The sequence below is a fragment of the Brachyhypopomus gauderio genome, chromosome 6 (genome assembly GCF_052324685.1).
Source record: "Brachyhypopomus gauderio isolate BG-103 chromosome 6, BGAUD_0.2, whole genome shotgun sequence".
NCBI classification, from domain to species: Eukaryota; Metazoa; Chordata; class Actinopteri; order Gymnotiformes; family Hypopomidae; genus Brachyhypopomus; species Brachyhypopomus gauderio.
In genome coordinates, this window is record NC_135216.1 from 21,810,709 (window position 1) to 21,837,449 (window position 26,741).

The 26,741-nt window shown below is 39.4% G+C and overlaps 2 protein-coding genes and 1 long non-coding RNA gene across 4 annotated transcripts in view; all 3 read left to right on the forward strand.

Moving 5' to 3' along the window:
* Positions 1-282: 282 nt before the first annotated feature.
* Positions 283-6,321, forward strand: LOC143517300 (uncharacterized). Of its 2 annotated transcripts, XR_013131917.1 has the most exons (5): positions 283-3,441; positions 3,551-3,629; positions 4,318-4,455; positions 4,990-5,096; positions 5,169-6,321. It is a non-coding gene; the product is annotated as an uncharacterized LOC143517300 (long non-coding RNA). The 2 variants fall into 2 exon arrangements; XR_013131916.1 differs by having other exon boundaries at positions 283-3,629.
* Positions 6,322-11,224: 4,903 nt separating this feature from the next.
* LOC143517302 (uncharacterized) overlaps positions 11,225-26,741 on the forward strand; it is a 34,280-nt gene continuing 18,763 nt past the window's right edge. The window contains exons 1-3 of the mRNA XM_077009672.1: positions 11,225-11,359; positions 23,265-23,423; positions 26,282-26,338. Of these exons, the coding sequence (XP_076865787.1) occupies positions 23,278-23,423; positions 26,282-26,338 (203 nt within the window). The 5' untranslated portion in view covers positions 11,225-11,359; positions 23,265-23,277. The remainder of the gene's footprint in view (positions 11,360-23,264; positions 23,424-26,281; positions 26,339-26,741) is intronic.
* Positions 11,254-13,103, forward strand: tmem200b (transmembrane protein 200B). Its single transcript, XM_077009671.1, has one exon. The coding sequence runs from the start codon at positions 11,254-11,256 to the stop codon at positions 12,445-12,447; it is 1,194 nt and encodes a 397-aa protein (XP_076865786.1). The 3' UTR covers positions 12,448-13,103.

Here is a 26,741-nt window from a genome sequence, read left to right on the forward strand (position 1 = left end):
TTTTGTTATAAACATACACTCTGAGGCATTTGTTGTAGTACAAGTTTTATTTTCAATAAACATTACGTGCAAAATTAAAAAATCATTAAACAAAGGGGCAGTCATGGCCTGGTGGTTAGGGAACTGGTCTTGTGACTGGAGGGTTGTGGGTTCAATCCTTAGACCTGAGGCCATGACTGAGGTGCCCCTGAGCAAGGCCCTTAACCCTCAATTGCTCACTTGTATAAAAAATGATAAAAATGTAAGTCGCTCTGGATAAGGGTGTGTGTAAATAATGCCCATGTAAATAATATTTCTGGGACAGTCTTCCTCCACCTTAGTAACATTGGAAAGATTAAGGCTAGATTATACTTTCGCGAGTGACCATAGCGCGCGACTCCGCACACCTCGCACGAACGGTGGAAGCATTTATACTTGGTGCATCACATTCTTTGCAGTGTTGTCCAAAACGATGTGGTAGTATAAACACTGAAATTGTAAATGTATTTCGATTCACAACAAATAGCTATCTGACTGAACAGTTCTCTTATATTACGTTAATAAACACAAGTCCTTGTGGCGTCACAAAGAAAGCCTTCAGGTAATTGGCTGCCCGTGATGCTCTTACAGAGCTCAGGCGTCCTGGATCTAGGGTATTGCTATCCCCTGTTACCCGACTTCGCCATTGACCGAGCACCACCTCCCCTGTCACTGTTGTCCCATCAGCAAAAGTTGGTGGTATATGTTTGGATGCAGGAGAGGCTGCCGCATCAGTATGGGCCAACATGTTGTGAAGGGCCACACATGCCTTTACCATATGCACTGCCTTTTCAGGATGACATTCAATGGGCCATATCAGAATTCTCCAACGTGCTGCCATGATGCCAAAGGAGTTTTCAATTACTCTTCTAGTCCTTGAGTGTTTGTAGTTGTACACTTTCTGCCCACTGTCAAAGTTTGCATTTGCAAAAGAAAAGCATATTCAATTGTGATATATTCAACCGTACAACATAATTCATAAGATTCCAAGAAAATCAACACATTACCTGGATATGGGCAGATCAAGTTGGCATGAAGTGGAAATGCTGCATCTCCCAGGAACATGTGAGGTAATCTTGTAGTTGTGCCAGGCAGATGTTCAGGCTGTGGAAGTTCAAGGGTCCCGCGCAGAAGTCTTGAACCAAATTCACTGGTCTGGAAAATTACCCCGTCACTCTCATGGCCAATGTATGAGCCAGTGTCCACCATGGTGAAGCGATACTTTGCATCACAGACAGCCATAAGGACAATGGAATGAGATCCTTTTGTAATTATAATAGTCACTCCCTGCATTTGACGGAGCTTTAATCTGCACGTTTGCCATCGATTCAGCCTGAGCAGTTTGGAAAATTCCAAACCCTCCAAGTATTCCCAAGCAATCTAAGTCCACTCACTGCCTTTGGGTACAGAGACAAAGTCCTTTCTTAGTGGCTTCCAGATTGCCTGGCATACCTCAGGATCCACAACGGTGTCCCTGGTTGTGACTAATTCATAGCTTGCTGCTACAATTTTCTGGCTACTGCCAGATGCTAGGATCCTTAGTTCCAGCCAATCATTCAGCTAAACAAATTGGGCTGATGTGGGTCCTTTCATAGTGCATGTACGGCGTGATGCGATGCAAAAGGTCATCAAACCAGCATGGAGACATACAGAAATAGGCAACGTGCATTTCTTCGTCCAAAGCACAAATCGGCTTTACAAGAATGCTGAACTCACCGTCTTTGCATCTCTCCGTATGTAAGGGACTAACATGAACGAGACACAGCTGGAGAACACTGAGAGCAGGGGCGTGACAGACGGAGGGAACTATGGAGACGGGGAAACAAGTCGGGACAAGGGAGGAGGGCAGGGCTTGGCGTGACATAAGATCACAGGGTGCTAGCCTCTTATTAGTTCCAACAATTAATAAGGTAACAGCAGGGGGAAGAGCCTTTTCTTATAAGGCCCCCAAACTATGGTATAACCTTCCATAATGTGTCTGGAACTCTGACAGTCTCAATCTTTAAGTTTATGTTGAAAACTTAATTATTTAGTTTAGCGTTTGGTGGTAATTACCTTAGATCAGCGTTTCTCAAAGTGTGGGGCACAAGCAATTGGAAGAAATGAACCTTTTTAAGCCTGTCAACCCGGTCAACAAATTACGTTCGCCACCCCCCATCAACAAATCACGATCGCCACACCCCCATTTGTATTTTATTAGTTTGGGTAATATGGGACAGGTGTGGCATGGAATTCATTCTTATTATATGTATATATATATATATATATATATATGTGTGCATATATAGATACAGGACTTTTACTTTCTGAACCTGGAATTGACACCTCTGTTAGGTGTACATAAAACATTAAAAAACTCCAATATAGGAGCCGTCAGGGTTTTGGAAAGTAAAAATGCCAATGATTATCACATGCCTTCATAGTCACATTATCACAAATGTGTAGCTCACTATTGATTACTTACATCGGTTATCCATTCCTTTTTTGAAAGTCTCTCTGCGCTCTCAATGCACAGTTCCCATCATGGTCATAAGCATTGGTAAACCACTTTGAGACAGCTCTCTCAACATCTTTTTTAGTTAGATTCTGAAGAAAAGCATTTTGCTTTAGGCCACCTACAAAACAAAATAAAAAATTCAGCTAGAATAAACTGAGGCAAAAACAACCACCACATGTTACTTTCCAGATCAAAGAGCATCAAAACGAGAAAACAGCTATCTAACTTGTACCCATTACAAGAATGATTAGTAGCTATTTATCCATAAGACAATACTCTTTTCTGCTATACACAAGATTTTCTATGGTAGGTTAGGACTACGATCATTTATTTTTTTCCCCCTCATACTGGGATTAATACTACACAGCTCTACTTTAGAAATGCAGTCATTTGTATTTTTAGTATATTTAAAGCCTGTTCTGTTCAGGACACAACTTACTATTAACTGTAAAGATTATCACTTAATTAATAACTAACGGTACAATTATCTTTTCTACCAAAACAAACATTCTCTAAACCTAACTAGCTAGTTAGCTAACCAAGGTGACCACTTAGTTCTAGTGTTTGCTAAGATAGGTTAACTCACTATCGGGGCAGTCATGGCCTGGTGGTAGGGAACTGGTCTTGTCAGGGTCGTGGGTTCGATTCCCAGACCTGAGGCCATGACTGAGGTGCCCATCTTAGGTTAGCTAGCCTAGCAACATTGAAAATTTATTAACTTAATCTAGGTGGGTTATGTAGAAAATGTAAACATAGTGTTTAAAATGTGTATTTTTCCCACAGATTATTCTTTTTAGCCATAACAAATGAACGGCTTGTTCTACCTTTCAACACTAACGGCTAACGGTTAATCTAGCTAGTATCAAGCTAGCTAGCTAACTTGGCTAGGTTTGAATTAAAGATAACGTCAGGCAATATATCGTCAGGTAATTTTCTTTCTTTGTATATTTGTTCTTTTACACATTGATAAAATTCAAGAAACCAGATAAAAAGTAAATGAATGATGTCAATGAATGTGAATGATGTCTCCAACAGATTAAAAAATTTGCTTTCAGTCAGGCCAGGCAGGAGAACGTTCTAGACTTTCGTTGGGGGCTGGGGCGCACGAGAGGAGGTGAGGCAATGGTTTATTCCATAAATCTGAAGCAGGTACATTAACTTTGTTTTAAATTTGTTAACATTTTGAATGAATTTAGTTATTGTAACTACTTCACAAGTTCACAACTATATCAGCATGCAATTTATTTGTTGTGCCAGAGAAATATCCAGTTCTACCATAAAAGGTATAAAATTGTGTACTATGTAAAAATGTCTGGTTTGTAAATGGTATTTAAAAGTCTGCTTTTAAAATATTAGGCTGTTTTAAAAAACAGGCCCATGTGGGTCCCAACTATAACCCAACTGGGGCCGGAATTTATAACCCCAATGGGACCTACAAATTTAACTCACCTGGGGCCCGAATAGATCCCTTCAAAAAGCCCACGCCCAGATAAAACCCATACTGCTCAGTTAAATCACATGTGGGGCCCATGTGGACATGTTGGCTGGGTAGCGACATAGCTAGTTACTCAAATTCGGTCTCATTTTGAATTGGTTTCAAGGTGAGTTGAAACTTGAAATAGTTGAGCATTTCTCTGAGGTAACGTTAAGTCTAATTTGCTAGGAACATCGCAGACTATTCTATTGCTAATGATTAATAGTCACATTAAATGATGTACAAATAATGTGCTTGACAGTTCAGCTTTCTCCATATGCCACTGATGTTGCATTTTGTAGTTGACGTCATTTAACTACATTTTTAGCACAGAACAGAGCAGGAGCAGAACAGAGCAGGAGCAGCACAGAACAGAGCAGGAGCAGCACAGAACAGAGCAGGAGCAGCACAGAACAGAACAGGAGCACTAGCTCACAGTACAGATCAATCTGGCCATTATTTTGAGGTGAGTGACTCCCCCTGCTGCACCACTACACTGGATCTTGGGGATCTCCCACCTCCTGAATCTCTCTTCACTGTTTGTGTGTTTTCCAAGATTAAGTGCTAATTCACAGATTGTCATGATTCAACATAACAGAAGTCTGATCCCTTCTTGAAATTGCTTTGCAGTTTTCATTCTTGGATGAACACTGATGTACAGATGTATAAGTTTAACAAAGCTCTGTAGGTTTTCAAAGGGACTCAGATAAGGTGAACGTATCACATCTTTGTCTCTTTGAAAGAGTTTTGTTAACCTGCACACTTGTGCCCCTAGACATCAATTGTTTTCCAAGGATGAACTTTGAGTAGTAATTTCAATATCAAAAAATTTTCTACCTGCAAAGATTCAGAATCTAACCAAGTAAATGATGATTAAAATAATTATCATTTATACCAAATCATGGTAAATATTTCAGCTCATAAGAACTATAATATTTGTAATGTTATTGGCACAAAATTAACAGCAGCTAACTGGATTTTGACTGCAACTTTTTAACAGGCAGACTTCTGCTTTTCACTTCTGAGAGGCCAATCACCAGATCCTGCAGATTTCTTCTCTGCAACATACGGAGAATACAACCCTTTCTTTCACAGGAAGTTACCCAGGTGCTTGTACAGTCTCTCATCATCTCAAAGCTGGACTATTGCAACTGCTTACTTACGGATCTTTCTCTATAGGTCATCAGACCTCTACAAACTGATCCAGAATGCAGCAGCACGACTGGTCTTCAATCTCCCCAAGTTCACATGTCACTCCAGTGCTGCATTCTGTTTACTGCCTTCCAGTAGCTGCATACATCAGATCTAAAACCTCGATGCTTGCCTGCAAAGCCAAAAATGGACCAACCCCTCCCTACATGATGGCCATAGTCAAAGCCCCATCCAAACCTCGAGTACTTTGAACCTCAAGTACGGCTTGGCTTAAAACGCCATGCTTAAAGTATCACGGAAAACAAACTTAAAGACCCGTCCTGGCTCCGAGATAGTGGAATGAGCTTCCATTGGCTGTCCAGACTGTAGAGTTCCTAGCAGTCTTCAAATGTAGACTGAAGACTATAGAACAGACTAAAACTCTAGAACTTGTCATAGTACTTTCCGTTGTATGATATAGTACCTATGTGAATTTGCATTTCTTGTAGGTATCCATTTTAATTCCTGTAGTTCTGCAATATTCGGCCTATGTTTTTGTGTACTTCTAGGTATTTTCATTGATTTCTGTAGTTTAGTAGTATCTTGAATTCTGACCTATGATCTATGTACTATTTAGAATGAATTCTGTGAACAGATGGCAAAGCACTTCGTAAGGCGCTCTGGATAAGAGTGTCTGCTAAATGCCCTACATATAAATGATAATGAGTGTATCTTTCATTTCACATCAGTGTTATGTGTTTGTAGTTGTGTTCAGGCTACTGATATTGGTGATAGAGAAAGACTTTGAGTACAGTCCTGGGGATTTAAATGATTAAAAGTGATGATGGAGGACATTGAGGTGCTCAACATTGGTATAATATACTTTTTACATTTGTATAAAATAACTTTGCAATTTGCATTGCACATTTGAATTTGTCCTGGAAGTCATGATGAATATGGACAGGAAAAATCTGTAAAATTACGGTATTTCTCTGCAGAATTTTTTGTGCTGTCACTTTATTGAAAGTGCTTAATTGTAATGATTCAGGGAAAAGTTGTAAAATAACGATATTTCTCTGCAAAAATATCTGTCTCACCTGAGGGTTGTTTGTTTGCCTTTATATGTCTTGTCTTTGTACCAGTTGACCGCTGGTCATTATATCCTTAATTTGGATCGATTGCACGGGTTTTGGTTTGCACACTTTCTATTAAACCATCCTTTTTCCCTGAGACTTGGCGTGATCTCTTCCTTTTTAGTTCGCACACCCTGCCCGTCACAATAACGGTATTTCTCTACAGTATGTTTAATGACTTTTTCTGTAAATTTATAGTTTTTCCACCTAATTTATATCAGGGTTTTTTACTTTAAAATTAAAGTTTTTGTTTGGCAGCTGCTGCTGCCAGTCATTGACCGTTTTTTTTTTTTAGGATTGTTTATTTACTGTGTGGATTAATCTCACTGAAATCTTGAAATTAATCTAGATAAATCTAGATTAAAATGGCTTATTCAGAATATGCGTGCTACCCAAGTAATAACTAAGTCCGTCTTTGAGATAGGGTTTCTTAATACAGAGGGTGCATTAGACCAGGGGCTCATCTCATGTTTTCAATATGCATGACTGCTTGAGAAAGCTGCTCTACTTTGATACTTGAAGAAAGAAAACATGCTCAATAAAATGTAGGCTACACATGTTAAACGGTTTATTTAGTTAAACATGAAAATAGTACTGTACGCCTACATACTTAAGAGGGCATATTCAGTCAAACCTGAATTTGTAAGCCTACATACTGTACATTAAAAGAGGTTGATAACATGTTTTTTCAGCTAAACATGAGATTTGTCCCCCCCACTTTTTCAAAAGTCCCCTCCAGTTTTTACGGTTAAAACCAAATATTTATATAGCGACGAATCCATGTCCCCCCCACTTTTGAAATCAAAATTACGTCCATGCTATGAACTAATAAGCTATAGTTGCATGCTGAAATTTATACAAATGGATACAGTTAATTTTACATTAAGAATAATAAAACATGTTATTTAACTAAGAATCTTAAGACTTAACACAAATATGTGAATTCAATGGATGTAACATTTTTAGATGTTTCTTTATATTTACTGTAATTATACTGTATACACATGTTAGTCACTCAATCCATTATTCTGTTATTTGAATGCAATAATAAGCAATTGTATTTTATAATTAGTCATTTCTTTCACAGCATCCAGCCAACATGTTTTATTTATGTTTTTTTTTATTTGAAAAGTGGGAGGTAGGGGTGGAGGAGAAGGGTATTGTCCCTCTATTTGCAGTATAAACAATGTCTGTGTTAAGAAGTATAACGAAACCTTCATAAATTAATGGAACAAGAGTAGGAACTAATACAATTTAACCTGAACCTAACTGAACTACTGCTACTTAGAACTACAAAAGATATACACACAATCAGATAGACTTGCTTCTTGTTTCCTGCCACTATGATACCAGCAAGTGCCGATTCCATTACAGACTATTAGCATTGCAGCAAATCAGAGGGCTTTAGCATGGTGAGAAGTGGAGCCTAGCTGAAGTTCATGCAAATGAATGTGTCAAATGCATTGCAATTATTCTATCAAAAAAATAAACAACGTTTGTATTAATCGGATTCCTATGAATGCATTAGTTCTGCTTAGCAAAAGTGTGTGAATATGCGAGGAAATATAAGCAGTGCTTAATTTACTCCAGTTTTTCAATTCCTGTTTACACTGTATAGATAGTAAACAAAAAAATTTGCTGTCTGTCATGAGGACAGCTAGAAACACACACACACGTACACACACACACACAGACAGCAGAATAGTGCCAGAAAAGCAAACTGATGACTGTGGCAGGCCATTGGACATAATGTGATGATGACAAAGGCTGGATTAAAATATGAAGAAGGTACTTTGAGAAACTGGAGGGTACTGAGGGTAAGATATTTTCCAGTTTTGGTATAAAAAATAATTCTAAAATTATATTTAGGAGAAAATCTTTGAATCTACAGTCCAACAAAAGAAAGACAATCTTTGAGGATGCTTCAAGATAGGCAAAGATTAAAGTTTTAGCTTAAGAGTGGTTTTACAAAGCTTGATGTACAATTTTTTTTTTTTATTTTAAAAAAGGATTAAATTATATGTAGGCTATGTCATAAAAATAGAGTAGGTTTTGTACTGTCAGCTTGGGGTATTTGCTGTTCTGCAAATCTTTCCTTTAGGGGGCAGTCATTGCACAGGCCATATTGGGCCATGAGGATATTTGACGAACTTGAGGATATTATGCAATAATGTGCATAGTATCCTTGTTTCACCTCATGACCATTTAATGTTTTCGCTGATGTCTTGACTCCCGTTGTCGGGCCTGCAACCACTGAGTCACAGACATCAGTTGAAACAAATTTTTGAAGTGTAAGTGATCACTTTTAAGCAAAGGTAAATCAGGCAACTTAACAATGTTGTCAAAGACATGCTAATATAAGCGGTTTTGCCCCTTCGCATGTAATTATCTATCTAAACATCACCGTTGCTGTAGGCGGCATTTTTCTGTTTTTGGTTTACTGACAAAATAGTGCTCCCGGCCTGGGTACATATCAAATCTTACATTTCTCATGTGGAGCAAATACCTCTATAGGCTTTATGCTTACTAAAACACAACTAGGGACTACTCCTGCGCGACCTGAATTCATTTTAAGAAAAGCGAGTTAACTGATATACCAGTCAACGATGCATCCAATTCATTCGCTAGTGCTATGTAATCTGCAATGCATTTCATGGAATTACAACGTTGCCTGTATTTACATAGTCCGAGAGTGAGAAAGATGTGGAAAGCGAAGGAGGCGCTATTCTCTGATGATCGGAAGAGACCAAAGGGAGACTTGCTCGACTACGACTACGGGCTTTATACATGGACTTCTGTCATTCTTGGTGGACATTTAATTGGTTTAATTACCTATATTAAGTTTTATTGTCTATGTTTCTTTTCTGGCTAAACGGATGCCATTCAGCATGCGAAGCGCGACACTCGGACATCAATGCACACACACTTCTCGTATATTTCTGGATGTATTGCCATCTGCTCAACTTCTAAATGCTTACTGGGGTAAGAGAGGTTCGTCTGGCCGTCTCAAGAGTGAGTGAGATACAAGTAAACGTATCTGTAGATAATGAACGCAGACGTTTTACAGCGTAACTAAGGCAAGTAACTTTGCTCACTTAAACAAAAATCGTTTAATAGTGTATTGATATTGTCCTGTATGTACAATTAATACATCTAGAGTACCATTACAATGATTATCTCGGGATACTTAATCGAGATTTGACCTTATATAAGGTCAATAGCATCATTATCACTGAATAGCATAACACAAATTTCAAGTTTATTCTCATCGGCTAACATTTAGCCTTTATAATAAGTTTCCTTTTCTATAAATAAGTGAAAATCGCTTTAAAATGTCACCGTGGACGAATGATAAATATATGAGAGCCATCGACCAAATTAAGTTTCTTTTGCTTAAATAAATAACCCAATCTAATGATCAATTTTCACATTAGGATATTTTTAATATCACATGTGGTAGTTAACCAACAGTCGATATTTGATTCAGAGTGTGAGCCAACCTTCACATTGCGAAGGTATAAGGGAACGGATAACCTAATCGTGCAAAACAATCAAAACTGAATATATCTGACCGCACTTTAATAATTGGCAATGTATTTGGGGGAAATACCATAGCGAGCTTATAGCTGCAGTTGAAATGATTTCGTTGTTTTTCGATCGTACTGTCAAACCGCTGTGGGACAGCAACAGCAAAATTACCAAGTGTATAGTATAATCCCACTACATAACAGAGAAGGAGAAACATGACCCACGTGACTCCAGTAAAAATGTAAGGGTCTGCTTTGTCGAACATGGCAGTGATTATGCAGGATTACTTTCCATCTGTCAGTGATTGGAAGCTGTATTTAGAATATCAAATATGATTTAAATGCCGTAATGGATCTATCCCAGTGACTTGGAAATTAGGTATCTTCAGTGAACGATCTGTCACTGTATAACCATCGTTTTGTCTGTGTTTACTTCTGGATCCTATAGTCAAACGTATTAAAGCAATGTTTGTCTCCGTGTGGTGATTTTGGAATGCAGATTTTGGAAGGGTATAAGCGTCCCGTACTTGTTATGTTTACCGTAACAAGTAGTAAACAAGGGGACACTAAATATGCGTAATTAACTTCATGTTGGCTATGGGGAAACTAAATGTAATTATTTAAGTAAAAGGACCTGGTTCAATCAATACTTTTACCACTGTATGAAAATAGGTCATTTAAAATGCATTTTTTTCCCAAAACAATCATGTACCCATCTGCCTCTTTATTTTGAAGAGGGATTTGAGCCAAGAACTAGAATGTAAACTTAATATTTTAAAATTTGCTATATACTTGTACACTTGAGCTACATACATATAAGATGTTTACATCTACATCAGCAGAATGCAAATATGTAAAACAAGATACCTAAAATATTTACTTGGGGTTTAAACCAGCCTAACTCATTTGCATGAACTTTTGTTTTCTCGGACTTGTTACTTTAGATTATTTCTGATCTTGATTGTTATGGCTCTGGCCAAATTCACCTTGTTGCTAAAAAAGTAATAACAATTCAGGTGTTTTGACCAGGTCTGCAATTCCATGGGTTATGTGAAAGCCAGACTGGTTTTGAAACCATTTCCTAGCAGTAAATTTCAATGCTAATCTCTACCATGACCCCAACAGGTACATTTCAGAATGGAATGCCTGTTCCAAAACAGATGTATTGGAAACATGTCAAAGCAGTTCTAAATAATTTCAACTGCAGACTTTTAATATTTAAAAAAAATCATAAGAAAATGATTTACTCAGCTAAGAAAATGTTAATTTTCAAGATAATTGAACTTCCAACTATGATCTCTTTCAATTAATTTTACACACCTAGTAGCATTAGCAACTGTTTTGAACAAATCAGCATGTAATACAAAGCAATTTTATAAAACTTTTATAGATTATAGTGACCATGCATAATATGTTTCTTTCTCCCATTCAGACTCCCATTAGGCTGTGGCCTTAAAAGGGAGAGTTGGAAGTATGGGAACCCAGAAGTCCCAAGCGCAGGCTGTAGCAACACCTTCCCGCCAGCGCTTGCCACGCTTTGGACTACGCTCCCGAAGGAAGAAGGAGGGCGTGATCCAGGGTAAGCTGCGCATCCGCTCCATACCGGGGGCATTCCTGGTGCTGGGCATGGTAGTAGTGATTGTTGGTACTGCGCTGGCAGTGGCAGGCTACTGGCCGTACCGGGTTCAGCGTTCAGCAGTGAGTGATGGCTTCTCAGCCCCCTCTCAGGCGTCTGGATGGGGTCTAGGAGCCAAAGGACTACTTTCCACAGCCAATCTGATCCACAGTGAGAGGATGAAACTCTTGGGCCCTGTTATAATGGGAGTGGGACTCTTCATACTCATTTGTGCTAATACAGTATTATACGAGAACCGGGACAGGGAGACTCAGATGCTTCTGGCTCAGATGCGAAGTGTGATTTGTTCCGTGTCAACTGCTGTGCCCTCAGCTGACCTTACACAGCTAAACTCACTAGCCAGGCACTACCAGTGGGTTCGCAGCCTGCCTGCAGCCCACCTGAATATCCTGTGTCTTCAAGAACTAGCTTCATCTGAGCCATTATTACAAGTCAAGACCACAGAGGAAGAGGGGAGTTTGCAGGAGACAGCAGTGTTGCAGACTGAAGTCCTTCATCATCAAGAGTCCTCTGTCTATTCTTCCAACTCCTGCAACTCCAGCAAAGTAGACTTCAACTCTGTTCACAGTGCAGAACATAGAACCAGCTGTGGCCTAGAGCCTCAATCAGAGTACCACTGTAAACTCAGCAACTGCCTGACTGCATCCTCTATGTCCACCCTGGAAGGGGAGGACTTGGATTTAACCATGGTTCCTCCTAGGCGTTCCCACAGTATGACCTATAGGACTAACCCAAACACATTGCCCAAGGTTCACTTGGAGAAAAGGCCTGTAAATTCTACAGGTCACCCCAGACATTTTCCTCGACAATCCAGTTCTGAAGTTTGTGTGAATATGCCAAGGGTGACCACAGTGACTCTTGACCTTGGACCTGTGGAAGAGCACAGACACCGTAGTTGGCCTTGGCTTGACCTTGGATATTCCAGGAGGTATCTCAAACTAGAAAACAAAGAGGACTCTGTAGACAAGTTACTGGATCGGCTTGAACAGCAGTGCTCACAGTTGGAGTTTGGTTCAGGACCTTTCCAATGAACACAGGTCTAACAGAATACACAAACCCAATTGCTTTGGTAAATTCCACAGTCAAGAGCTTCTTGGAAGTCAATATATTGAAGGGGAGTGAGTAATCTAATGTGAAAATCGTCTGGATCATTAGCCATTTCTGAAGTTTCTGTCTGACCAGAAAAATTGCTAGTTTCTTTGTCATAGCTTGATATGTGGCTTGATTCTTTTGATTGTTCTGAAATGCTAGGCAAACATTGGAGATGTTAGTCTAAAAGGTATTAACATTTTCAGCAGTTTCTATTGCTGGGTATATACATGGGTATATAAATACACAACAAATTAATAAATCACCAGTTGATTCTGTTTGATTAACATGATTTTAAAACTGAAAACATGATGCATAATATAAACATAGATGATTGGATGAATTTAATTATTTGTGGATAAGTAGTCAGTTTAGTTTGCAGTAATAAAGGAATACATTTGCTATTTGTTATATGTCAAAGCTTGTTTTTGGGACCTTATAACAGCATTTTGGAAAAGGGAAAGCAGCATGAAAGATTATTTATATTGCATTAATCTTAAGATTCCAGTGTTGGAACAAGGATTTGACCTCAATTTGTGATGAAACATTTATCTCATGAATATCCTTAACATTGATTATTAAACAGATACAGGAAAACTGTAAATTTCGCATGTGTTTTGGTTTCATTATAAAACTTAGAAGTCACTTTTCTAAATTGCATTACAATACGTTTCTCCTTATCCAATGATTTTTATTTAGTTATGGTTCAATGGAGCGTTCTCCTCAGAGTTACTCCTCTTCTCACTCCACCCACAATTGGTAGAAGACCATCAAAAACAAACTACCCACCTACACTAATAAAGGCGATCAGTGTTGTTGCATGGTGCAGTGCTAGAACATGATTACATTTCCCTTTAAAAAGCAGAAATGAATTAAACTCTCCTATAAGCAGAAGGCCTGCCAGGTTTACAACAACATGGTCTCTCCGTCTCTATTTTGTTTCCTGTTTTGTATGCTGTGTGTAACAGTTTGTGTTCTAAATGTACACTGAGCAATATCTTCATTCTGTTGGATGAATTCCATACACGTCACAATAAAATGCAAAGCAAAAATATTTAAATAGTAAAAATGTGTCCAAAATGTGTGACCTTATTACACTTATGTAACCATAAAATGTTGTTTTATATATGTATATATCAAATATGAGTATGAAATATGAAAAAACAATAATGCCACACACCCTTCCCTAGGAAGTTTTCCTTCAAGCTCAGGTCTGGGAGCTTGAGGGTGCTGTATGGTATATTAGCTGTTCCCTGGACTGCACTGTTCTTTTGAATGTTGTTCTTGGGATCTGCAAGTGCTCTGATTACTACTGGAATCACTGTTGCCTTCACCTTCCACAGCTTTTCTAGATCATCCTTTAGCCATTCGTATTTCTCAAGTTTTCCTTGTACTGTGCAAAAGAATTAGGTAGATGTGAAGAAAAGTGCAAATGCTTTCAAAAATAGAAGTTAATAGTTTATTTAGTCAGTTAATGTCTAAGAAATAGCCATTTAGGAGCTGCAGAGCAGCAAGACATGAGGTAGTTATTCAGCATCACTAAGGTCTCACCAAGGAAAAGATTTCAGGAACTGGGGTGAAGAAAAATGGCTGCAGGTGCTCTGGAGTGATGAATCAAAACGAAATATTTGGCTGTAACAGAAGGGGGTTTGGGTTTGAGAGTGGTGCAATAATATTATAGAAATAATAAGAATATGATAATAATAACTGTCTGCAGGCAAAGGTGAAGCACTGTGGAAGTTCCTTGCAAGTTTGTATCTGCATTTCATCAAATGGAGTTGTTGATTTGTCAGGATTGATGGTGTCCTGCAGTACCATCAGTGAGGTGCTTACTGCCACCAAATGTATTCTGCAGCAGGACAATGACCACAAAAGTACAGCCGATGCCATTAACAACAATCTTCAGCATAAAGAAGAACAAGAAATCCTGGAAGTAATGTTATGGCCCCCACAGAGCTGTAATCTCAACAACATTGAGTCTGTGTGGGTTTAAATGAAAGGACAGACTGATTTTTGCAATCCTATATTTCTATTTTGTTCAATCACCTTGAATTTTGATAATTGATAAATATAATGCTTAACATTTTTATTTTTAATCCAATTTTATTGTGCAGCATTTTTTTCACAACTCACTAAAGACTTTGCTTAATATATGTATAAATGTTATATATGACCTGATATATATGACCTACTGTTATTGCTATGACTTACTGTTATTTTCAAAGCAGCACATTAACTGAAAAAATCCAGAATATGTTTGGTTTGCTCTTTCGTTGCATTCCATACCACAGCAGAGTCTGACTCCACTATGAGATGAGAGTTGTGGGTACGTTTTTGAGATAGTATCCCAAACCCAGTATCCACAAACGTGCTTTCAGAGTAAATTCAGATTTTCTTATTCTGCTAAATTTAGTTGTATAGAAAGTAATACTGATATATTATGTTATGCTGAGAAATATGGTTAGACATAACATTAATAACCAAGAAAAAGATGGATTCAACCTTTTTGAATTGAAGCTTTCATTTCAAGCAAATAGAAGCAGACAAAACAGAGGGAAAGGAACAGAGAAACTCCCGTGTTGTAATGATCCTCAGCAGTGATCCTCTTTGAGGCCAATTTTTCCCCCTTATTAGACGTTATGGTTCCCTCTGGGCAGGTATGCAGTCTCTCGTGATCTCTTTTCATTTAATTGGTCGTTTACAAGATGGCTTCTGCAATTCTAACAGCTTGTAAACCTAGCAGGCAAGATGTGGATGTTGCCAGTTCTCATTGTGGTGGAGGATTATGTATGCAGGGAAGTGGTAAAAAATTCAATGAAGACCCCAACAAGTTTTGTGTTTGTTTGGTCCTCATTATTTATTTCAGTCATCAAACACACCATCATAATGTTGGAGGGGTTTTCTGGAAAATCACGAAAGCATTGAGAATGGTGCTGAACTAGGTTTTTTGGATAGAAGTGAATCAAGTACATTATCATCTGGTGCACAGAATGTTCAGCTATAGTACAGTAAACGATGTTAAACATCATCTCCGCTAATTCATTTGGACTAAAAATTTTTTGAAGAGAAACTTTATAAGTACGTCTAGGGGGAAAAATCAAAATAATTAAAGCTATTTCTGAACATGAATATCACAGTTGTATAGGCAGAGAAATGGATGAAAGTTTGGAACAGTATGTTATTTAATGCTTTGGGTGTGAGGATGTTGGTCTCATGTTTTTTCAGTGTGTGTACACGTGTGAGTTAGCAGGGAAGTATAAACGACCTAAAGCTGGTTGTAATTGTTTGGTACTGCAGCTGGTCCCAGAGGCACAGTCTCATTGGCCGGCATGCAGGAGTCAATGAGATCCAGGTGTAGGCATAAGACATAGCATGCCACAGAGCCGGGGTTTACATTTCAAAGGAGCTCTCAGAGCACAACCTTCTTAACCCTGCAACACTATTGCGCATGTGCCTGTCACAGGAGAACACAGGTGAGAGAGCAAAAGAGAAAGAGAGCAACAGTAATGGATTTGATTTTCAAGACAATAAACAGGGCTTTAGTTTTTAAGTTAGTTCTAGCTTGAAATTAACTTGATAGATCTAGAACTCAATGGGTTTTGTAATGGCTAAAAGATTGTCTTGTTTTTTGTTATAAAAAATACACTGTGAGTCATTGGGTGTATGATGGCTACAATTTTAAAATATTTAAATCAGTACTTTTTATACTGTGTTGAGGGATGAAACATCAAAGATGAAGAATGAAAATTAAGAAATACAACTGGGCTTTTACTTAGGTTAATGCAGCTGTACTCCATATATATCATTTGTGGTTCTTTTTCAGGGAATTGAAGACATTTTACTATGAATTATTATCTATGGGATGAAAATTGTGAAACAGAAGTAGAAAATTTTGTTACAATACCCAGACTTCTCACAGCACCTTTGGCAGTCATGACCTCAAAATGTGAGGCTGTGTGAAAAAAATGTCCCACATATGTCTGGAGCAAACATGGACAAATGTGTCATGTCTGGCTCCGCCCACCTCTATTAGCTGTCATACTCTGTCATCATGTTCCGTGTGTGTTTTCCCTGCCTCTTTGTCCCACCTTCATTTGTAACCCTGCCCCTTGTTTGTTCCCACCTGTCTTGTTTTTAGTTCTGGTTGTACAGTCCTCGTGGTGTCTTCAGTGTCTATCATTGTGCAAAGTTGAGTTATGGTACATGTTTCATTTTCCTGATTTCCTAGCTCATGTTTGCGTTCGGTTCATTCCTAGTTTTCCCTGTTATCCTTGTGTCCTCGTCGCTTGTTTTGCCTCTCGTCCTCATTTGTTCATCACTTGTTATTAAGATTTACAGTAGCAGTGTTTGTCCGTTGTCTTTAGTTAACATTCTCTGTTTCCCCATCAAGTTTTCACCATGTCCACATTGTTAGCTCTATCATCACGTGTTTCCCCGTGCCGCATTATTTTCCCCTGTTCAGTTGGTTTAGTTTCTCAAAATAAACCTTGTTCTCCTGCACTTGTCTCACCTGCCTAGTCAAACGTGACAGAATGACCAACCATAACAAGACGCAGAAAGTTGATCCGGGTAGCTACTTGCTACCTGAAGTTGCCTGATCACAGAATTGCAGAAAAGCAGCATAAACATTTAGCAGCACACAGAGTAGCTGACTCTATGGACTGCCTGTGTGAAAGAGGCACTACCACTGTAGATCTGTAGAACCACCCTGCGCACCACAGACTTGTGCTAATGGGCCGCCCAATTGAGGATGGGTTCCCTTTTGAGTCTTGGTCCTCCCGAGGTTTCTTCCAAATCCCCACCATCATAGGGAGTTTTTCCTTGCCACTGTCACCTTTGGCTTACTCATTAGAGATCTGGACACATACAATTGCAAAGCTGCTTTGTGACGTGTTGTGAAAAGCGCTATATAAATAAAATTGACTTTGACTACCAGCCTAGGAGAGGTTAGAATCAGCTGACACAGCGGCCTTAATAAGCATGTCAGGTACGGGCTCGCAATGGACTTTCTTTGGTTCACCCTCCTCCCAGCCCAAAATCCTGGCCTCAGAAGGGGAGGCTTCCAAGGAATTTTTTTGGGGGGTGGGGGTTTATAGGCACGAGCACCGGGCCCTCAAGGCTGACCCCAACCGCCATGTGGGAAGGATTAGGGGCCTGAGGGCTAATTCCAAGACTGCAGCGCTCCCTCCTCGGCTCCCCAGCACCTCCTTGGCTGCGGTGTCTCCCGACTTCTCCACGGCTGAAACAGCTTCAACGCCTCCAGCGCCAGCCGGCACCTCCTCGTATCCTACAACTCCCGCTCCCCCCGATGATGCCGTCTCCTCGGCAGCAGTGCCCCCCCCAAACGACACTGTCTCTGGGCCAGTTCGAGTGCCGAGGACCCAGGAGAGGCCTACACCCGTTCCTGTCCTTGCGACCTCGAAGATATCACCTGCTGTCCCTGTTCTTGCAACCTAGAAGGTGTCATCTGCCATTCCTGTTCCCACAACCCGGAAGGGGTCACCTGCTGCTCCTGTTCCAGACTTTTCCTGTCCCCATGGCCCGCCTGCAGCCTGGCTGCATCCATAAAGCCCACCTGGGACATGTTCCTGCACCACATGCCCTTCAGGGACCCACAGAGACTGCGCTGGTCACCAATGGGCCTAATACTGACAATGTTGCTGTTCCCCTAATGGTGTTGCTTCGTCTGCCTGTGTTCCCTTTTTTACCTTGTCCCATTCTAGGTTTTCTGTTGTTCCCGATCCCTGTTCATGAAACCGTCCTTGTCCATGTACCCATTTCTGGGTCTGGTGTGGTGTTCTGTGTTCCTGTCCCCATGTCTGTCCCCAAAGTCGTGACCGATTTTGTTCCTGTTCATTGTTAGAGGGGGAGTTCTGTTACATCTGGCTCCGCCCACCTCTACTAGCTGTCATTCTCTGTCATCCTGTTACGTATGTCAGTGTTTTCCATGCCTCTTTGTCCTGCCTTCATTTGTAACCCTGCCCCTTTTTGTTCCCACCTGTGTCTTGTTTAGTTCAGGTTGTTTCAGTGTATTTAATTCCCATGGTGTCTAGTCTCCAGTGTCAGTCATTGTGAGATGTCAAGTTATGGCACATGTTTCATTTTCCTGATTTCTTAGCTCATGTTTGAATTCTGTCCATTCCTAGTCTTCCCCGTTATCCTTGTGTCTTTGTCGATGGTTTTTGTCTCTCGTCCTCAGTGTATCACTTGTTATTAAGATTTACACTAGCCGGGTGTGTCCATTGTCTGTAGTTAACATTTCTGTTTCCTCGTCGAGATTTGCCTGTTCACCATGTCCACTTTGTTAGCTCTGTCGACGCGTGTTTCCCCGTGCCAGGTTATCTTCCTCTGTTGCTTCCTTCCAGCTGGTTGTTTAGGTTCTCAAAATAAACCTTGTTCTCCTGCACTTGCGTCTCGCCTGCCTAGTCAAACGTGACAAAATGGAATGAATAAAAATATAGATTCAACTGATATAGGTTTCTGAAAACCAAAAGCAACTTGAGTGAGTGTAGAATGAAATTAGATAGTTTGATAGTTCCAACTTAAAAACTGTAGGAGGTTAGATATACTATAAGAAATAATAATGATAATAACAGGAAGTGAAAATGAAGAATTAAAAGGATGTTAACAATAAAGTGTTATTCATAAAGTGGTGATAATCAGACAGTACCTTCAAAGTTCAAAAATGGAATTTGTATAAATGTCATTGTCTCAGAATGGCCACTATCTTTGATACTTTAAATTTACCTTACAATGTTTAATTTACTTTTAATGGTTATATAATTTACTCCAAAAAGGCAACTGAGCTGAACCACCGTGAACTCATTTTAAATACCATGCACTTTCTGCTTGGATCCTGAGTGTTCGAGTCTCTTCCAAAGAAGACTGCCCCAGGACTTGGAAATGTACAGTGAATAATGGATAGTGTGCATCAGTACGCATGTGGCTTTTGGGTTGAGAGAGCTTTTTAATTAAGACTATTATGCCCTTTAACTGACCTTTTACCACCTCTTACTTCAGGCTACAACAGCACGTTCCTCATATAAGATGCAGTACTTACATTAATGTAATATTTTCTGAAATATATCAAATAGCAATGCTTTAGATAATAGTTTACAATCCAAAACTCTAAATACCATTATTATAGTACTGTTGCTTTCTATGACATTATTGGCAGTTTATTTAATGTTCTCATTTGAGCTACAAATGGTTGTAGGCAGATGAACAGGTCATGGGAAATGAGGCTAGGAGCAGAGCCCAGAAGAAATGGGAGGTACAGTAGCTCTTTGATAATTTGATGCTGTAAAATACATGAAATATGGCTTAACCCTGAAATGACATTACAAAATGTTAATCTTAATTCATATCTTCTACTACTAACTAAACAACTAAATCAACCATCCCCTAGTAATCTGTTTGGCACACAGGCGAAGATTTAGATCTGGTTTTCCATTTGGTTTTCTTGCTGTTGGGTCTTCCATTTCCTTCCTTTCTCCCATCTCCACTTTGTAACCACTTTTTCACTCAACCACCATTAACAAACACACAATTGCACTTGGATGATAACCAAATAATGACCCACAACAACAATTCAAACCCATTCAACAAAACATCAATGAAGAAATTGATTTAAAAGGTTTTATGTTTAGACAGAGATCAGATCATACATCACTCTATGGGCTTTCAGCTTTGAAATACTGATCTCCCGGTTAGTTGCTTAGTTCTGCATCTGATTGCATATCTGTTTGTATTATTTATATTCTGAATCTTTTTATGATTATGCTGAACTGCTTGGCACTCCTATTTTTCTGTATCACTTTCTTTTCCTCCCATTTTACTTCTGTTCTACCTACATGAACATTTTCCTGAGTATTTCTTGACACAACACTGCAGCGAGCGTGGATGTGCCTTGAGATGGTCATTGTACATGTGGGTGTGTGAGAGAGTGAGCAGACATGTGGGTGTGTGAGAGAGTGAACAGACATGTGGGTGTGTAATAGTGGGTGGACGAGTATGGAAAGAGAGGTCAGATTTGAATGATTCTCCACTGTTATCAATATCTAATAAAGACAATTTAGATTCAAAGTTCTGGAAGTGGAGCATTAGGGGCTTTGATCACTGAACTGGAAGAATATGGCTACAGTAGATCACAGGATCAACATCCGAGATCTCCATTCAGCAGAAAACTACACAATATGATCAGATATGCATATTTTTAATTGTACACTACCAGTCAAAGGTTTGGACACAAGTATTTTTTACACACACACACACACACACACACACACATATATATATGTAAACATTACATCACTGTCCACCCCTTCTGATTTCATTCCTCTCTTTATTTCTATTTGTCTTTCAGCCTAAGTGATTCTTCTCATTCCCATGTGTTCTATCTGTTGTGCTTTGCCATGTAGGAGGTTAGAATACATTACAACACTGCTTAGCCCCGTGTAGCTTTCCCTCAGCATGACCGCATAGCTGCATTACAGCATCCCTGGGGAGTGAACAAGACTCCCATTAAACAACTATTACACAACTTTCAAGGGGCCAAGTCAACCCGTGACATTGCTTCACAGCCAATCTAAACAAGGGCGAAGGGATGTTAAATTATCACATTACTGTTAAAGAATAAGAAGTAAATAAGGACTAAAACTGTCATGTTTTCCTAGTAATAAATCCAAAGGTACATAGTAAATACAGGAATAATGAATAAATTTATTTGTTTCGGTTTTATTATTTTGAACAGCAGAATTTCACATGAGCCCTGGCTGCTTCTCTTTAGTTGAACAATTTTAGGTCACTGTACAGTACATATGAGAAAGGAAACAGAACAACTGGGCGTGTGTAACGGGGTGTCATGGAGCGATGAGGCTGACGCAAATGCTGAGAAGAACGAAGTTTATTAAGAACAAATCCAAAATCAGTTGGGGTGGCCGTCCAGGGTCGTAAAGCTAGCATGGATATTCATAGTAAAACAAACAAAAAGCAAAAACCAGGCAGACTGAAGTTGAAACAAACTCTGAGAATAAGTAAGACTGTCACGGTAGGCTGGACCCAGGGCACAGGGGACACACCCACTTTCACACACCACTTCATGCACACTCCCCCACTCCCAATCACCTGTTTATTGACACGCCCTCGGATGATTGTTCTCACATGTTTTCAGTTTACCTGCTATCCTTAAATATGCACACCTGCGTATTCCTTGCACCTGTCAGGAGTGAACCAGTGTCTCGTTATCCACGACTGCTTTGAACTGATCCTGCGTATATTGCAAAGTGTGAATATTACGCTTTCACCTATTGCAACGCCTAACCTTTCCTTTGGTAGCGAGTATTGCGTGTTTATTTTTTTTTTATTGTGATGGACATTTCAGACCACACAGCCCCTATTGCGCCTCCTGCTGCTTTTGTCACGTCACTAAGACGAGAAATAAACTTACAACAACAGGTAGGAATAGCAAGGATTCAAATACAATCAATTCTATAACCAGACGGATACAAAATGAAATTCTCAAAGATTCCATACAATAACCAGCACTGAGCGAGACAAAGGACAGGGTTTAAATACACAAACTAACTTGGGAAATACACTAGGAATGGGTGGAACAGGTGATAAGAAGGTGGAGTAACAAATGGGAAGCAGGGACAAACAGGCATGGAAGAACACTAGTACATGGGAGAACAAACAAGGAAGTGCTAGAGGAAAGGCTTGGCGGAGCTTGGAGGGACCAGAAAACCAAATAGACAGGAGGTAGACAGGAGGTAGACAGGAGGAGGTGGATCTGGGCCTGACGGCATAACTCGGTATACATTGAGCTTTCAAGGGGTGGGAAGAAGAAAACATGGGGCCGTTTTGAAGACCTCTACAAGTAAAGAAATAAATATTTCACCTTGTCATAATAATTAGGTGTTAGATTTTGGTATTTTTCTTCTCATTCTTATCATGTTTTAATACCATATTTAGTTATAAAGACATTTGTGTTATGTTTTCTCATCTTAAGGAAAACCCTCCACTGTATTTTTATGCACTTTCCCACAGTTCAGGTGCCAGTTTGATAAATGAGCAGTTTGTTCTCACTGAACTGGTCAAAGTGATCATCTTACCCTTCAAAAAGCACTAGGAAAGGTTTAGTGATGTACCTCAACTTTGCATAGCAATGGAGAGGAATGCATTTTCTGTCTTCATGGAGTTCACCAAAGCAAAGAGAGAATACAAGCATCTCATGCTGTCAGACACAGTGGTCTAAGTGAACAGAATTAACGAAGAAAATCTAACTTAAATCCAGAAATTGCATGTTCACTTCACCAGCCATTGGACTATTGGACAGTGTGGAGTTCTCATTTACAATTGTCAATTTACATACCTGTATTTGTAATGATTTAGCAACATTTTAGCAGAATAAAAGAAGAAATTACACTGGTGTCCCCAGCAACTGGCCTCCAATTCCAGGCATTACATAGTTGTAATATTAATGTAATGTTACTGTAATGATTCCAGGGTCAGGTAAGACTCAGAGACGAGAGTGAGTTTAATTCCCTGACAGTACTCCAGTGGGGCACTTTCCCCCAGGGCGTCCAGCACCCTAGACCTGCAACAAAGGACGAGACTAGGGCACAGAGCTGAAGCAGCCTCTCCTGGGATGACTTGATCAACAGCATAAAGGGCATACAGGGACACAAAAGGTTTAGCAAACATATGGGAACAGGTATGCACACGGGTATAAACAACGGCTTCCATGATTGCACCCCAGTGCCCAGTGGCGGATGAAGGACGGCAGCAGGCTGAGGTTGCTGGTGAGCCGAGGCAGGCCCCCCTGGGACGTACGCCGACCTCCAGGACCAGGGAAAGATGTTTACCAGCCTCTTTCAGACTCAGGCACAGCTTTATTTTCATTCAGACCACGGACATGGTAAGAATGAAACACAGTTACTGGAGTTTGGTGTGTTTATTGGCAGGGGGAGGTGCACCAGCTGCCGGCTGCTTTGCGCTTGCAGGTTCCTCCTACGACGCCGAGCCCTCTTCTACATTGGAGTCATCCGATGCCTCGTCTGACTCGGAGGGGGATGCCCGGACTCTGGAGTGGTCATTGCGCCCACTTCTGGAGGAGCACTGACTGGGGAGGGGCCAACTGGTCTTCCACCTCGTCAATAAAGAGGGACTATAGACAATAATGAGCAACACACATGACACAGACAGACAATTAAATACACACACGTTAACAAGACGCAAGTGCAACACAACGTTAACAAGACAAGACTTGAAATGCAGCATATTTACCAATAATATAATATTCTGTTATGTTACACTCACCTGCCAATGTGGCAGTGACACTTTCGTTTTGATTTCTTTTTTTATTATTATTCTTTTCTTTTGTATGTTATTACATCAGGTAAAGTGTTGAAATGAACTCCCCAAAGCTCCCCAAAGTCACAACTAAAAATGTGCTGATTGTGGGAGAAAGGGCTTATCCAAAAATATATATATCTATATATATATATTCTCTCTCTTCAGAATTGTTTCTTTGAGGATTTTGGTATTAATACCACAGTAAAACCTTCATTGCCAAAACATTAATGAACCACTGTATACATTTTATATATATATATAATGACTTTGACTTTATGGATGTATAATCCTCTACTACATTTGGCATCAGAAACATCCTTTTTCACCGTTCATCAGTAGTCTGCCAACATAGAAGGGCTCCATTTTCCTTGGCACTGCTTTTCCTTACTATACATGATGATTCAAAGTGAAATGGCTTAAGTAGCATACACAAATGCAGTGACATTTTATTAACTATAGTCACTTCTTTAGAATGCTGAGAAGGGCCAGGCTGCTACAGGACAGCCACAGCAGTGAAAATCATAAATGTAACCCCATAAATTGGGTTTGCCCATACATTTTATAAATAGATCAGGATTGGTGCAACTGTTCTTATGCTTGCACGCAACTCCCTGTCCACCCATTCGCATTTAACCATCGTTGAAGTATTCTACATGGATTTGGGTTAATGTATTTTTCATAAATAATTCAACATTTTATTATGATACTATTTAATTGTAAACAAGGTGTTAATAAAGGTAAATGGCAGTAACGCCCGTGGGATCTGTGAACAATGAGGTGTGTGGATGTGCTAAGCAGAGCGAGGTGGTGTGAAGGGCAATCCAAAATCAGGGTCATATAAACAGGCAAGGGTCAAATCCATGAGCAAGTTATTCATATTTAATAAAACTATACAAAGGACTAAATCAATAGAAGCAGACTTACATGACCCTCAGGGCTGTTACACAAACAATGACCAGCCCAGACTACACAGAAACCAGGGTTTAAATACAGGACAAACCAAGGAAACCTAAGTACAAACACCTGGGATTACTACTGAGAGGCGGGGTTACAAACAAGAAGGCGGGAACCAAAAACACTGAAACCAGATGCAATGATGAATTTCAAAATAAGAGTACACATAGGGGAAACCAGGAAATAAAACAAACCAAAACAAGTGGGGTTGTAGAGGGAACCGTAACAATGGGAATCATTTTGATAAATTGATACATAGCCTACAAAGCTCGCCATCTAAGGACCAAAGACTAATCACAGTTTAGTTTACATAATTGTTGATTAGAATTTATGTTTGTTGAATTTAGGTAAGTTTGGTATATTTTGTATATTATGAGTAATGATGCTATACTAAGCTAATCATGTAGGTGCTGTTACGTCTGGTTCTGCCTCCTTCTGTCAATCATTACTTTGTTTCATTCTCCATGTGTTCTCATGTCACGCCATGTCATTTGTAACTCCACTCCCTTGTCAGTGTTTCCAGCTGTGTCTTGTTAAATTCTTGGTTTTGTTTGTGTGTTTAAGTACTGTGTTTGGTCCTGTGCATTATCGGTCATGTTCTTAGTAAGTGTGTTTGAAAGTACCATGTCTGATATGCATAACTTGTTCATGTCTTGTTTCCCTTTTGATCCCTTGTTTCCCAGGTTTTGTGTATTAGTATCTTTGGTCTGTGATATTTGGTTTTTAGGGTGTTAAGAAAACCCTTGAATATCCGCACCTGCATACAGCCTCCAACAACCAATGTTACAGGTGCTAAGTGGTGTAACATTTTAACAACTGTTTTGTTCTATCCATTTCAGGCCACAAATTACACTACATTGTAAGGAAATCATGGTGTTTCCAGTATGTATCATTAACATAGTATCCATATTGCATTTAAAAAATATTTGCAGTACCTGCTTCTTCACTATTCATTATGTTGGTGTAATTCATGTTGTCCATTTGGCTAACTTACTAATGTCAATGTGCTAATGTTACCTTGCTCAGATACTAAGACTACAAGTTAGCATTGGTCACTCTCAATTCTACTGACTGCAGCTTCAAATAAATAGAATGAAGTAAATGTAGTCTATTACTACTTACCTCTGTTAAAAGCCTTTGTGATAAGAACCATCTGAAATTACTCATGGATAGTGGCATACTGCACTATGAAATGAGTGCAAGGATTACTAAATAGCCTACTGTAAAGCTTAATAAATCGTATTCATAGGCAGTATTTTTTTTCTTTAAAATACATATAGCTGATTCAATTTTTTAGATGGGTGAAGTTTTTTTCCTGTTTGAATGCATTTGGATCAGCTTAACAGCCATTTTTTTGGGCTCAATATATGAACAACATTTTACTTTTATAAGCAACTTTACATATTTATTTATTTATTCAAGCCACTTGCATTTTCATCCTCTTTTTTTTTCTATTTTCTGTATTAGCACTGCACACTGGCACTCTGCAACAAAACACATTCAGCACCACCAGCCACCCATGAGGTGAGATCCAGTGCTCATACAGATGTCCTCTGAGCTATTAATAATACATGTATGACTCCAGCAGCAGTGAATTGCAGTCAGCATGCACCAAATTTGCAAGTGTTAAACTAAAACAGTTGGAGTTTAAATATGTATATATTTATTTATGTAACCCTGATGGTGGCAATTTAATAATAAAATGAGTGGAAATAAAACAACTGACTATGTACCAAGTAAACCAAGAAGTAGCAACTAAATGTTTCTTTCCAAAAGTTGGATTAGAGAGGAAACAAACTGGAAGATACTTTTTTTCATGCTTGAGGTGAGACAAAGGCAATTTTAAGTTCATTCATTCATAATGTTCCATTGTTTTGGGTCTGCAACACATCAAGCCCTGTCACATATGGTGTGAAAGCTTAATCAG